The following is a 15,870-nucleotide window of genomic DNA, read 5'->3' as shown; positions in this document are numbered from 1 at the left end:
AAGGAGCTAATTAGGGATAAGTAGATTTGAATAGATCGGGTTTAAAAGCTGCAGTGAGTAAACTTTGGTGATAATTGTTGTGGTTTTTATTCTTCCTGAACAGGAACATGGGCTCTACCAAGCAAAACTATCAGACCTGACTGAGGGAGTGTTGGTGTGTATACAGCAGCAGTGCAGGGTCTCCTTACATGGACGTCCTGGACGTGGGTGTTTATAGGTCACATATTCAGGCTTTAAAAAATAAGTTTTTTTCGTTTTCTTATGTCTTGTTGATTTAAAGTTATGATTAATATTATATTGGATATTTAGCGTTAATTGTGCAGAAGTCACAAAATAGACCGTTTTTCTATAATTTGAGTACTTTTTGCTCAGGTGTGTTTGTAAAAATATTTTTCATCAGATTGCCTATAGGTTTTGCAGGAAAAAAGGATATAAGACACTATATATCACACATTCTTATGGCCTCTGTATATAAGTTTGAACATAAGCTGCCTAAATGCACTGTGTTCTAAGGGTTAATCTCATAAATGGTTCACTGGACAGGCTTCAAACTTGGCAGGCGACTTACTAAAGTTGTACAGTGTCAACTTTGGACGACAAATGCAGGAGATATTGGTCGAGATCACTAAAAAAAAAAACCTGTGTCCGCCCCCATCTTTCACAGCATGCACAACCCACCGTGGTGATTTATCGTCAGTGAAAAGGTCGAGAGGCAGCAGGTTTCACAGTGAACCAGAGGTGCATTTTAATGGCAGTGGAGTGTGTGTGTGTGTGTGTGTCTCCAACGCAGTGAGCCGTCAAAGTGTGTCCAAGGTATGTTTTATAGATGCACACATGCAGCAGCACTCACAGACACACATCAGCACGCATCGCCGCCCTTTCCATGGATCTGTGGTAAGACAACCACCGCCGCTGGCCCTCGGCAATCTAATCATGTGATTCTTAGTGGGCCACGGGCAGTTCATTATGGTCTGGAGTCTTCTTACGATCGGATCATCGGTCTCTTCTCACACTGACGGACAGTAGTGATTCATACACAACTCAGGTCAACGTCAAGCTGGAGAATTCATTTATATTACTTGCTTGAAATTAGATTAAAAGGTCACACACACACACACACAGACACACACACACACTGGTTTCCATGACTTCAGTGGACATTACATTACCTTGACTTACATTAATTAATTCCCTAATTCCCTAATCCTTACCCCTAACCTCAGCCTAACTTTAAAACACATCTATACCTTAAAATGCAGTAGTTTACATGACAGGGACTTGATGTGTGTCCCCATAATGTGACTGTGTAAACACATTTAGGTCCCCACAACATAAGGAATACCAGGTGTACACACACTCACGTTTGCACAGCTATTCTTCTCAGGGCACTGCATTCACTTCCATCCATCAGGACGACCACACCAAAACCTCACTCCTAACCATGCCTAATCCTAAACCTTTAGGTAACCACAAGACATTAAGACTAATCTTCCTCCTCCTCCTCCTCCAGACTTCATCAGAAATGGGTTTTTATGTCCCCATTAGGAGTGCTGGTCCTGAACAACTCTACACACACACACACACACACACACACACACACACACTTTAGCTCCACATTTAGACTCCACATGACAGCTGTCTGCTCGGGCTCGTCAGATGTGAAGTGTTCTAACAAACTGTATTTCATATTGTGCATAATCAGCTCCGAGCAGACAGCAGCACGGAGATGCCTCAGCGAACACAGTCAGCCCGCCACAAACACACCAGACGACCAGACTATCAGACTATACGCAATGTCTCAGAACAAAGCGGGTCCACATCCAAAAACCCTCCACAACAACAGCAGCAGCAGCATCAGCGGCGTGTTTCCTCCGCTGTATGAGCCGCTGCAAACACCGCTGTGCTCGGTTCAATCAGGCAGTCAAATCCCAGTGTGTCAGTCAGGGATGAAAGGACAGTGTTGAGGCTCCAAAAACCACGGACACGTCCCCGCTGAACGTAAACTTACCCGCTGTGACTCGAGAGACGCCGAGACAGCTGAGGACGAGGAGCACGAATCTCTCCATCTTCCTGCGTGCGGTCCCATTTACTCTGGCCGCCCGGTGCTGTGCTGTGCTGCTCGGCGTTCACGTCTGTTCATGCGTGTCGTCTCGACTGAGGAGGGGGGGGGGTAAAAAAGGGGGTGGAGGGGTGGAGGTACAGCGACGCCGCGCTGTTCAGCACCACGGACAGCGACACCTCCGCTCTCTCTGTTCCCGAGCAACCACCGACCTGCGACTGACCATCGTCACTGACGAGACCGCCGCTGCTCACATGCGTCGTCGGTCCTGTAACCGCGCTCCACTCCACCACACACACACTCCCCCTCCTCCCCCCGGTCTGCTGATGCTGCTGCTGATGCTGATGCTGCTGCTGCTGCTCAGCACTGCTTGTGTGTGTGAGCACCAACCAAGGCTCTACAGACAACCTTTAGTTTAGAAACAATAAACCCTAATAATGTGATCGATCATGTCAAACAGTTCTAACACTGGTTTTAGTTCCTCCAGGTCCAAAAACAACAACAACAACAACAACAAAACAAAGCAAACGTCTGCTCAAGCTGCTCTGAGTTACTGTTTCCCACTCACTTGTCCATTAACTATGCATCAGATGGCCCACGCAGTCGCCTGCATGTGTTCACTGCTCACTACAGTCCCTCTCCCCTCGCTCAAAAGAAGAACTTGACTTCACTGTTTCCCACAACAAGCTCTGAGAGAATGGAAGTGGAACAGAAGGAGCGGATAAAGTCTGCATGCACAGTACCTGCTGGTTCCCCCCCTGCAGCAGCCAGTGGACGTGGAGCTTTCCCGGGATGAATGATTGTGTGTGTGAGAGAGAGTGGGTGTGTCAGTTTTCCGGAGACTGTCCCCCAGGCTGTGTCCCCAAGAAAATGTGTTCCTCACCCCGCTGTGTGCGCGTCCACTCACAGCCTGCTGCCTCTGACGCGCTTCAGCAGGACACCGTCAGTGGTGGGGAGTTTATTGTCCTGTTTATTTGCATTTCTTCATCCTGCTGAAAGCCACTCCGTGTGTGTGTGTGTGTGTGTGTGTGTGTGTGTGTGTGTGTGTGTGTGTGTGTGTGTGTTCATACACAAAGGTGTGTATATTAAACGCCTCTGTCCTTAAAGATGAACGTTTGTACTGTAAACATATACTTTCTTTATATACTGTATGTATTTTGTGTAAAACAAAAAAAGCATTATTAAAGTTGCAGTTATCAGATACATGCAATAAGGTAAACAGTCCAATATAAACAAATATAGCAAAGTATCTATCTATCTATCTATCTATCTATCTATCTATCTATCAATCAATCAACAAATAATACTACATTAAAAGCTACTGCATTTAGTAGTTCACATTTTTCCACTTTTCATAAACCCACATTTGTGAATATAATAGTTGCTTAAATCATAATAAGTGGCTTGAACAGCTCTTGAAAGGATGTTCATCTGCCCGTGTGCAAACCATTTCTGGGCATAAACTTAAAAAAACAACTTTTTGCTGATCACATGCCTCTGAGCATCAACAAGGTTTTGTTTTTTCCCACTTCAGAAAAGCACACTAAGCAAACTGCTCTAATTTCAAGTCTGATGATGATAGGAAAGGAGCTGTGGAGCAGAAACACACACACACACATTACATTACATTACATTACATGTCATTTAGCAGACGCTTTTATCCAAAGCGACTTACAATAAGTGCATTTAAACATTTGGGTACAAATAAGAGCTAGAAGTAAGTAAGAGCTTCAAGTAAATCAAACTATGAAGTGCTAGTCATAAGTGCGATATATATATATATATATATTTTTTTTTTTTGTCGTCGTTATCGTCTTAGTCGAGGTAGAGTCGGAAGAAATGTGTACACACACACACACACACACACACACAGAGAGGCAGAACTTATTTGGCTCATTTGGAGCCCCTGCTGTACAAATCCCAGCCCAGTGAACTGTCAACAGTCTCCACACCGTGGAGAAACTCTCAGAGAGATCTCAAAGTCCTGGGCCAACAGGATGTTAATGGTCTTTAAATTCAGTGCTCAGCAAACACATAAAGGACTCAGCCCAAGCGAGTAATTTGGTTCTGGAAGTTGGCCTCACTGATACCTTACAGTCTTCTACATTAAACACCGATCAAGCAGAAAATCAGCAATAAATCTTATGTCTTTATGGACATTCTAGTATAGTTCATCTATGCTCCTGTGAGCCAGTGGGAGACACTTATCTCAGCATGTGTGAGTGTGTGTGAGTGTGTGTGCTGTCGTTTGGTCAGGGAAAAGGATTTGTATGGTACCTGTAATCATTTTTCAGACAGAGGAGCAGGAGGCCATGAAGTGGAACATTCTTCTGAAGTTGTGGTGGTTTGCACTCACACACACACACACGCACACAAACACACACACACTTCTGCAGCAGCTTACTGTCACCTCTCTGTTTGTTTAAAAACAAAGAAAGGCCTGCGCGTCACACCTGACAGCTGAACACACTGAACACACTGAAAACAATTCTCTGCACAGCTGCTAATACCTGTGTTACACCACACACCAATGACCTAACTGCTAAATCTATCAAAAACTGGGTATTTTATATCATTTTTTGAGTCTTCTGCAGCCAAATTTGCAGCATAAATGTCCATTATTTCAATATATGAGTCTCACACAATTTAGAATCTGGAATAGTTCTGGTTGTTGGTGGTTATTAATATTTATTGTAACAGTTAGTCTCGAGGTAGAAAGAGGTGTAACCCAGTTTAGTTTAATAAAACTGCACTTACAGTCATTCATTCACTGCACTGTGACGTGCAGATACATTAGTTTATATGAATGATTTTGTTTTTGTTTTTGTTTAATTTTAACCATTATCCCGACTTCATGAGCCTGAAATGTCAAGAAAATACGCTAAAGACAGACATTTTGTTTTGACTGACACTCGAGAGCTGCAGTGCAGACTGTGCTGACGTCAAAAAGACGGAGTGTTTCCGTCCAGCGTGGACATGTTATCAGAACAACCCCAGAGCAGCTGCAGGACATGGTGGCCAATAAAGGCCTCCTCTCCTGCATATCTTGCCGGCTCTGCTGCCACCATGACTAAAGTGCTCAGTGGTTGTCAATTATGCACCAAATATTCCCTTTCACAATTCAGATGTTATGTTATTCATTTAATTTGAATTTGCAGAGACATGAAACTATTGCTTTTAGTCACAAAGTAAAAAACTCTAAAAAGAGAGAAACAGCAGTTGTGTCGTCCTGGCATGAATATTTTACAGCACCTGTATTTCCTGATGCAACGCTGCAGCTTACTGGGACTTTTCTGATGTTCAAAAATGAGGTTGGATTATGATGCTCACAGGTGAGGACCAGTCCAAAGAGGGGAGATTGGTGTGTGGGGGAAGCAGGTGGGACCGGCTGTTTTGTTCCGGTTTCAGCTTGATAGGATTTGGACTGGAGGAAATCCAGAGGAAATATTGAGCCATGACAGCAGGGGAAGCTGTGATTAAACTTGGGAGAGAAAGTCAGGAATTACAAGTTTAAAAACTTGCATTTCTTCACCCTTTCTTTCTGTCTTAGTTGTAAAGTTTTGATTGTCATGCCCCTCTGACACATTAGGAGCTCACACGTGTAGCAACTGTAGCTCCCGACAACGGTTTAATCCGGCTCATAATCCCATTACAGATTTCATTTACAGCTTTGTAAAAAAGGGGGAAATATCAGCACTGACAGCGGCTCTCTGACTCAAAGATTCTTGTGGGAGAACACGGAAGATGAAGCTTTTTAAAGTGGGAATGGGAATTAATCTGAATGACATTTTTTTTAATGGCAGCAGAAAACAACAGCACGAGGCACGAGGATGGTGAGCTCTGTAAAGCACACGTATCAGGCTCATTCTAAATTTACCTCAAATCCATGCACACACAGGGAGAACGCACAAACGCCACGCAGAAAGGGCCTTAATCTGACCGGGGCTTCAACCCAAGTCTCTAACTATACACCACCCGTGTGGCCCCTGCAAAAAGCAACTGATTTCTATTTTAAATCAACTATACACTCAAACGTGTTTGTCCCTCCTAACTGTTACACACTGGACCTTCACGTTAGTCAAGGTATTGCCATCAATCTTTGAGCCAAATCATGAATAAAATATGGTGCTGTTGCAGTGTGTGTGTAGCTCGTCCATGCCCTGCAGGCTCTCATTGTGCACATGCTCTCCTGCATCAGCTGCTCTGTGAGGAAGCCAGACGACTGTAAGTCAGTGAGGGCAGACGGCACACCTGACTCCTCTTTTTAGACTGGGACAACATGTGCAGCTCTCTGTGAGTCAGGTCAGGGACACAATTACAGTCATGTGCCTCAGAGTCTGATTTAGTCTCCCTGCTCGACCACGGGAACATCTTATCTTTTTATTCCAGTTGAAACTTCTCCCACTTTCTTAAATGTTCCTTTCGTCATCTCCACTTCCTCTTCATCATCTTTGGCGTTCTGATCCCGGCGTGCAGCGTTCAGGCGTTGGCTTGTACGTGAGCGACAGGGAGATTTAGAGCGGGGTCATGGCCGCTCAGCGTTCACACCATCCACCCAAATAACGACTGTCGTGAATCAAGCCAAGCGTGAGGCGGCGGCTGGATTCAGCACTTTAACTAACCCGATGAGCAGGTGATAAAACTATAGTGGAGGCTGTTTGTGTTGATGGGAGTGTCACAGGCCTCTGCTCTCAGGTTAGCCCGAGCCTGCACACTCTGATGTGGTGGAGCAGTGTTACAGTGGAGAGGGAGCATTTCTTACAGAAGTCAATTTAATTGGCTGCGTTTTGCATCGCAGCGCACGGCTGTGTGCACGACTCCGTGCACGACTCTGTGCACGGCTGTGTGCACGGCTGTGTGCACGACTCTGTGCACAGCTCCGTGCACGGCTCTGTGAATGACTTTGCTGTCAGTGGAACGTTAGATGTGCTGTAAACTTTTCATTCATTTTACGAGAGAATTAAAGCCGTAGTTTGTGTAACTCGTCCTCAAATGCTGTGATGATACGCTCATAGAGTAACTGCACCAGCTGTAACTGCACCAGCTCCTTTTGATTTGCGATTAAACGTTTAAAATGCTTTGTAACACCTTTTTCCTGTGGGGTGACAGAGTCATAAGAGACATTTTTTATTGCTATATTACACATTAGACTTTAAAGAAGCAGAAACAGTAGGTGTTTCTCTCTCTGTGGGCGCGTGAGTGCTGAACTCTCTCTGATTCATAGCCGCTCACTTTCACTACTACTCCACTTCCACATGATGTTCTGCTAACACCCGGCACTGCTCGTGATCCCACATCTATAGACATAAAATTGGCATTTCGTAATTCTTCCCAAGTGTTCATCAAAGCTGCATCGAAATCCACTTCTTCTTAAAAGCTCAGCGATCATCCGAGATAAAATGGCGAGGGATCGACCGAGAGGAATCCCCCTGAGCTGCATCTGCTTTCTGCCAGTTCTGACTCTTGATCAGCAATGTCACTGATGTCTGAACGCTCCAAGAAAACACTCTGAGAGGCTGACAGCATCTGCTCCTGTTTGATGAATATTCATAAAAAAGGAGGTGTGGGGTTAGCTGGTGGTTAGTTAGAGGTTTTGATGTGTGTGTGTGTGTGTGTGTGTGTGTGTATCTGGTATTCCTTATGTTGTGGGGACAGAAATCTGTTGACACAGTCACATTATGGGGACAAAAATCAAGTCCCCATAATGTAAATGACTGCATTTTTAGGTAGAAGTACAGTGGCCCTGAGAGGTCAGGGCGCTGCAAATATCACAACACAACGCAAGTGTTTCCAGGGGACACTTAAAAGTGATGCATGTCTCCACACCTGCAGGCAGGGCAAACTGGATGTTCCACCGTATGACATGGAAGTTAGGCTGAGGTCAGGGTCAGGTTTAGGTTAAGGTTGAGGGTCAGATTTAGGATTAGGCCATGTAGTAAGTCTCCAGGAAATGAATGTAAGTCAATGCAATGTCCTCTGAAGTCATGGAAAACAGTGTGTATGTGTGTGTGTGTGTGCGCGTGTGTGTGTGATACAGAGAGATAGAGAGAGATAATGCACAATAGTATGAAAGTGCCCATCCCACAAGCTTGTCAGTGTTTTGTGACAAGATAGACATCATTGAATCACACACACACACACACACACACACACTAACAAGCTAACAAGTGAGTTGTGCTCAACATGTTATCATGACATCATCAACATGTGGAGGCTTTGTTTGTATTCAGCATCAACGGTAAAGTGGTAAATAAGCCGAGTCTGTGTGGTGACATTGTTAAGAGCAAATGTCCCATAATTACATTTAACCTATTAGTGAAGTCGTGGCAGCAAAAGGCTCCGTGAGCGAACTCCACCACATTAATTCTACGTCGTAGTTAAGGATCAGAAAATGTGCTTGGCATTTAAATGAATCTGAGTGTATTACATGTTGGCACACATTTGTTTGAACTTGATATTTGCAGACGCTGCGATCCTGGACCGACCGATGGAGCGCAGAAGTGGCCTGAGTAAAATATAATATAATTATCACAACCACGAGGATAAGACAGTTTTATTAAACCATCATTTCCCCTTTAAAGCTTACACTGGCCCCTTCAATAACCACATTATATGCTGAGGATTAGCCGAGAGGACTGAGGGCTCACACAGGAGGAATAAAAGCAAATTATAGCAGCAGGAGAATGCATATGTACTTTCCATGCTGCACTGTAAGCACACACACACACACACACACACACACACACACACAGTGGGCAGAGCAACGCAAATACCAACACACCACAGCACTCATTAGCTCGAAACACTGCATCAGCTGTTGTGTTGTGTAGAGCCGCTCCTGAAAGTGCTTTTTCTTCCTTCTGAGCCAAAAACTGCCCTTTGTGTGTGTGTGTGTGTGTGTGTGTGTGTGTGCTAAACAGTGTTAATGTCTGTGATTGAAAAGCAGAAGAGATGAAGTGAAAAGGGCAGCCAGCAGCATCTGTGCAGCCTCTCACCACTGTTGTTTTAAGGGCTTTAACCCTTTAACTCCTAAGCCTCAAAATGTCCGTCTGGATGTTTTAGTTTTTTTTTCCTATTTTCACCATAAAAGGTCAGAAAATATCCGGTGATTTTTCCACAATAACTTTCAATATCTGGCAGGTATTTACAATTTACTGCATGTTAAAATAGTGCATTGACAGTTTTTATTTATACTGCAGTTGTACACACATACCAGATTTTGGGTGTTCAATTTGAACAGTGTGAAGCACATTCAGGATTGAGTTTTTGTTTGAGCTTTTGTCAAAAAATGGAAACCATGTACAGGTGTTTTTTTTTTTCAACAGCACGAGTGAAATTACCATAATAACCACACGGTGGCTTTGACGTGCAACTTCTCAGCTTTCAGAAACCATTGGAATTTCTCCGATAGCACACAGACGACTGTTTTATTGCTCAAATGTTTATTGTTCATATGTTTATTGTTCATATGTGTGCACATAACATGCATGCATTCTTGTTTGTGATGCAAAACTTGGGGAGAGATCTCCAAACCGGAGACTCGTTACATCAGTTGCCTCCTACTGGTGTCAATGTAATGCAACTTAATGTCCAAAAATCGGAACTATCCCTTTAAACCATAAAAGCACTATCTCTAGCCATAATCAAAACCAGTTATTGCCTAATCCTGACATTAACTTAACCACAACTCAAATCTTAGCCCTAAACTTAAGCGGTTCCTCAGTTCTGCCTCATTAGGATCAGGTTTGTGTCTCTACGAGGACGACTGGTCCTCATATATACATATACATATATATAAAGTACACATATATACGCACACACACAGGACACACAGGAGCCATTTCTCTCTGCATTGCCACTGTGGCAGGTCAGTTAATTGATTTCATCTACGCAGAGCAGCATCCCCACACATCCCGCCTCACTCTGGCAGCAGCCTCCTCCTCCTCCTCGTCCTCTCTCTCACCTGTCACGCCGCGCTCCTCTCAATTAAATGGACCACTAAGCACCTGTGTTCATTACCGAGGAAGGATTTCCTTCAAGTGGCGGGGTTTGTGTATCTGCAGAGACAAAGACACACAAAGTGTGTTTGCGTGTGGCTCGTGGTCACATAAGAACAGCCAGCCACAGTGACACTGATCTTTTCACGGCTGTCTAACCGTGAACATTCTGATGGAGCTCCTGTTCAGGAAGAAATGTGGTTTTGTGACAATGATTTTAACATCAGGACTGTGAGAGCGTGTGAGCTGAGGCACACTGCTCCAATCCAAAATGAGACTCTTGTCTGGTTACATGTTTTGGGTGGCTACTTGTCTCTTAGTATTAACATTTAATTCTCCTCACCTCTCTCCTTTTTTCCCCGTTTCCTCCAGTGACATAATAACCAGACGTGTTGGTCCATCTGAGTTTGTAGTGGAAAGATTTGAGTGTTCAGAGAGTCCCAGGAGTCCACAGGAGAAGTGCAGTGGGCAAAGCACCAGAGCTCACTTTAAAGTGTGAGTCGAACGCTGGCCTCTAATCGAAAGTCTCTCTGCCTCCAAACGCCCCCTCAGTCCAGCCTCTGATGTAACTGGGTTACTTTCACACACCTACACTCTTTTAGCACTCTGCTCTCCATCCTTCATTGACTTGAGTGTGTGCTCACGATCACACAGTAGTACTGGCAGTAGTAGTCTGGTGATTGATGCACAAGTGTTTTGGCCAGGGTTTGTTCTCCGGCACAACAGCCTCAGATCATGGTGACACACACTGGATCCCACAGACCTCCTCGGACTTCTCTCATTAAACAAACACTTTTCCTGAGCTGCTGTTTAGAAATTTTGTATCGTGTAAAGCAGGGGCGTCAAACTCAAATGACCCGGGGGCCAATGGTCAAGAGGGGGCCGGTCCAGAGAACTGTTCAGTAGCACAAGCTTAAATTTAAAACACAATCATGCATCATGATATCACAATTAAGATGATATTTCCCAGAATTTAAGTAAAAGTGCTTGTTTTGATATGGAATGACGTATACGTCACAATAAAAACATAAATAATAATGTGGATTACTGTAATTAAAACACCAAACAAGCTTATTTATATATAATTGAATGTGTGTGATAATTATGACTGAATGTCTTATTATTACTGTTATAAAAACACTGCACAGCAAACATATATCATGTTACATTATGTCTATATTCTATCACATATACAGTGTTTAAAGGAAGGTGAGGTCATTATAACATCATATCAAGTGTGTGCATATCAGTTTGACACCTCTGGTTTGTCTGTCACAGTAATAAGGCAGCGAGTGAGTGATCGTTGCTGTCAGACGTGACAGCGTGGAACCAAACGTTCAGTCTTTTTCATGCTCAGGTAAAATGCTGAGCCCTGTGAATGGCAGTGACCATTATTCCTGTCACAGGCTACTTTGCTCAGCAACAACGTCGCCATTCATCATAATGACAAGTGCTTGTGCATTAAAGTGTCTCTTTTAATGAAGAGGAAACATTTTCCCAGAGTCGGTGAAATACAATCCTTGAATTAATCTTTAATTACGACTTCCCTTGAACGTCTCGTCCCACTTATCCTCAGAGACGACTTAATGTATTCACCGCTCCGACGTCATCGTCTCAAAATAAACTAAATAACATTTGAACGATGAACACCCACCATCTGTGATGTTGCTATAGTTCAGCATGTACACACACTCTCTCACCCAAACCATTCTTTCTTTGTGTTTCTCTCCCCCTCTGTCCACCTCTCTCCATCCTTCACTGTCTCCTTCATTGTCTCTCTCTCTCTCACGAGACATTCTTCAGCACGAGGGTGGACAAAGACCTGCCTGCTGGATGCTGATACAGCCACAGTGCAGCCTCTGCTCTCTGATGTGACGCCATGCAGGACACACACACACACAGGAGAAGTATTAACATGAAGACTTTCTTTGTTTGGCCAGAGAACAATGAATTAAAGGAGTTTCGGGTGAACAATGGAAGTAACACACGTCTTGTAATCTGTGGACGAGACGAGAGAGCGGTGCTTTCAGAGGCAGACGAGGGTCCGCGGACAGTGATGGATGAACACAGGCGGCGGGCGACAGTGAAAAATGAGAGGATGGGAATTGTTCTTGAGGTGTTGGCGGTCAAGGAGCGAGGAGGCGAGGGATGAAGGAAAACAGGGACAGGAGGGCGTGTGAGGGACGAACCCGAGGCATCGGGTCAGAGGAAGTGAGTTCCATGCGGTGTGTGCGAGACGGCGAGAGAGCGCATGAACTCGCGTGTCCTGCAGACGCAACACAGAGCTGCAGGTTACAACTGTTGTTTTGTGGTGTGACATCGTGAAGACAGACAGGTGGAAAAAAAAACTTGAAGAATCAAAATACAGAAAATCTAAAAAAAATTCCATTCAAACTAAGTTTTTCTTGGCCCCCTGGTGGCTACTCAATAATATTTTTACTTCTCAATTGACTTCAGTGAGGAAACCAAGAGATTTTCATGCACGTCCATGTCAAGGGAAAATAGACAGCAAAACAGAAAATATCCAGTGATCATCGCTGAGACAGCGCAGACAACACAGGACAGAGCGGCTTCAATAACTCACAAGAGCAACTCAAATAACAACCAAGCTGTGCAGTAGACCAGAAGACCTCACTGGATCTCACTCCTGCCACTTTATTAGGTATCCTGTGCACCTAATAAAGTGGCCACTGAGTGTAAATAAAGGTGATCATTTGTTTGTGTGAAACTATAGATTTCAGTATTTACAGTAGACATGTGTGTGTATATTATGTCTTACTTCTCTCCCCCTTGTTTGTTAAACTGAAAATACAGAACAGAGGAGAAAGTGAGAAACCACTGACCTGCGACACACATGATGACGAGCTGAGTGACGCAGGCTGTGATATTTAGGTCCCGCACCGCGGCAGTTTTGTTCTCCACTGGTCCACCCCGCACGCAGAGAGACGCCACATGGAGCGCAACCTCCTGAGGAGACACGAGAGAGGGAAATGTCATCAGTCGCCTGCAGAAGACTTTTAGAGTAAATGTAACTTCAAAGTATATGATCAGGATTCTTATTTAAAAAGTTTCACATCAGTCAGTATCCATAATTATTATATTGCTATAAAATGTCAGATATTTATTCTTTTGATCTTGAGAGAAAGCTGAAGATGGCAGTGTTGGTGTCCCCTGAAGTCAGATAGTGGCGCGTTTTCACTGGCTCGGCTCGGCAAACTCGACCCGACCCGGCACGGCACGGCACGGCATAGTACTTTTTTGCCGGGGATGAGACGACCGGCACAAGGATCAAGCCGAACTGTAGATCAGTTAAAAAGACTTAACGATCCTAAAAACATGAGTTAATCTCCAACAACTACCAGGGAAATGTCTAAAATCTCAATATTTAACAGAGGAGTCTGGTGTGTTTAGTGACAGCACTCGAGCTGCGTCACAAACACTGCCGCTGTGTAACTGGTGTGAACGTGTGCTGGTTCTCTGCGAGCACCACGGGTCCGGACAGAACTGGAACTGGACCTGTGCCAGTGCTCGCAGTCATGAAAAGGGCTAGAGATGAATGCACTCAAACATCGGTGCAATGAATTCACCTCTGTGCTCCGCCTCGTCCATTAGGCAAATAAACGCTCTTCAGAATTATGCAAATAACACGGACATGCTGAAGCAATTACAGAAGTGAAGTGTGTCAGTTTGGTCGGGGTGATCACCGTGGCGATGAAGTACCTCTTATTTAATGTGTCCACGCTCAATAAAGCAGTCATTAGCAGGTGATGAATAACAAGCATCAGAGGAACACCTCCGTCTGATATGAGCCATAAACTGCGTACAGTACGGCTACGTCGTCCATCAGAGCGCCGATCAATCTTTCATTCATCTCAAACCCACTCAGGAGGACTAAAAGGCACGCTGCTGAAATAGTGCGCCAGTCTGTCAACCTGTCAGTGTCAGTGGGAAGATATAGCATAATGCACTCTGGCTGCTGTGTGTGAGTGATGAGGAAACACAACTGCAAAGTGGAATTTGGCACTCGTACGTGGGTCTAGCCTCGCGTGACCTCGTGTTGCTGCGTCTTCAGCTGCTGCTGCTGCATCTGAAGTGGAAATCACAGCCAAGAAGTTGATTATATTTGGAAAGAATGCGTGCATGACGTCAGATTGTTGTCCTGCCAGTTCAGACAGTGAGTTTTTCCCTGTTGCCTTTGAAGCACAGGGAGCAGCAGAAAGCCCAACTTCAGTCGGATAGAAGTATTGTGACTCACTGAGTGTAATGAGTGTGTCTGTCAAAGCAAAAGAGCAGCCAAATCAAAGCTGTGTTGTTTTCTGGTGACTTGGGGTTAGATTTTAAGTGACTCATCTTTGGCTTGATCCTTCAATGAGGATAATCTCAGAATGAAACCTTCAATCGGTTCTTGGTTTAAGAAAAAAACAAACAAGTGGAGCTTTGCTGTCCCATCGCCATCTGCTTCAATCCTTCTCCTCAGAGAAGCCACCTCGTCTCCGGCCTCATCAGCCTCAGAGAGCTGCAGCCACATTACAGTTGATCATTTCACTGGGCACCAAATGAACTCGAGGACGGAAGGCAGTGACATGGGAGGCAGGAGGGAAATAAGGTAGAACTACCAGCGCGGGCCCTTTGTACTAATAAAGAGACTCTTTGCCTATAATGAAAGTGGCTCTTTTGTTTCATGATGGGTACACACAGAGGACGGGACTCAGCAGTTGTGGTGAACTGACCACTTTAACATTCAGCCCGGTGATAAATGGTCAAGCAGTGAATTATTTCACTCCTTTTGGGAGGTCTTTTCTCATGTGCCAGTGCTGTATTAAGCTCTCATTTTAACTGATTGGGTCCTTTGTGCTCCACGGCCACGGCGACACACTCGCACATCTCTCACTCTGCAAATGTGAAATGTAAATCCCTTTTCGCCGCGGCAGCTCTTTCTCTGGCCCGCGTTGACCGGGAAAGTCATATTCATTCAATATCAGAGTGGACCGCGGGCGCGCGGAGGAGAGTGATGGCGTTTCCACAGAAACAAAGCTAATCATTTAGATGATGAGGAGTTTGTCGCCGGTGAGCTGGGATTTGTCTCCATTTAAACAGAGAAGAAGAAGAAGAAGAAGAAGAAGAAGAAGAAGAAGAAGAAGAAGAAGGCGAGGAATATCAGTTACAGCACAGTTATAATCAAGCGTATTAATCATTTATATCACCCAACACTCACCCTGACTCACCTCATGCCAGATTGTGGCTCTAAATATATCCCTCTCTCCTCTACACACACACACACACACACACACACACACATGAAAGACTCTCCCTGCAGCCATGTGTTGTCTCTCTGATTGAGCTCCCAGTGGATAATTCACTCTTGTACGGACAGATGCCAGAAGGAAGCCAGTCAGGTTAGAGCTGGAGAACAACATCTGTGTGTGTGTGATCATCTGAAGGCCTCAGAACTTTAAAGTTTAAAAAAACAAAACAAAACGCCAACTTGATTTATATGGTTATTCTCGTAAAGCAAAGCCCGGGCGACGACGGTGACGCATTTCCATTTAGAGGAGTTTTATTGTGGCTGCAGAGGCGATAACGCGTATGATTTATGAGCGTACGCGATACGCCAGGTTAGATCTCATCCAACAGCAGCAGGAAAGAACCCCGCTGATTTCATTGTGAAGGTGGTAAGAGGGCAGTTTAGCAAATTAGGAGGAGATAAGAGCAGCGTGCGATGTGAAGAGATAAAGGCCCCGCGTGCTGAATATTAACACGTTAACGCTGCAGTGTGATCCATCACTTATAGGAATCTCTACTTTTGCTCTGCTG

The 15,870-nt window shown here is 44.6% G+C and overlaps 1 protein-coding gene across 5 annotated transcripts in view; it reads right to left on the bottom strand.

The window, feature by feature from the left end:
• The window catches only part of fndc5a (fibronectin type III domain containing 5a), an 83,197-nt gene that overhangs the window by 32,364 nt on the left and 34,963 nt on the right, over positions 1–15,870 (bottom strand). For 4 of the 5 annotated variants that reach the window (XR_009233734.1, XM_058614814.1, XM_058614811.1 and 1 more), the window contains one exon: positions 12,900–13,023. Coding sequence is in view for 4 of the 5 variants with exons in the window: in XM_058614811.1 (XP_058470794.1) it covers positions 12,900–13,023 (124 nt within the window). In the remaining variant the exon portion in view is untranslated. Of the gene's footprint in view, positions 1–2,008; positions 2,349–12,899; positions 13,024–15,870 lie in introns of those variants that run through there. The other variant, XM_058614813.1, reaches the window with a different exon arrangement.

This window comes from Solea solea, chromosome 18 (genome assembly GCF_958295425.1).
Source record: "Solea solea chromosome 18, fSolSol10.1, whole genome shotgun sequence".
NCBI classification, from domain to species: Eukaryota; Metazoa; Chordata; class Actinopteri; order Pleuronectiformes; family Soleidae; genus Solea; species Solea solea.
Note: the sequence above shows the minus strand (reverse complement) of the source record. Positions and strands in the feature narration are given on the sequence as shown.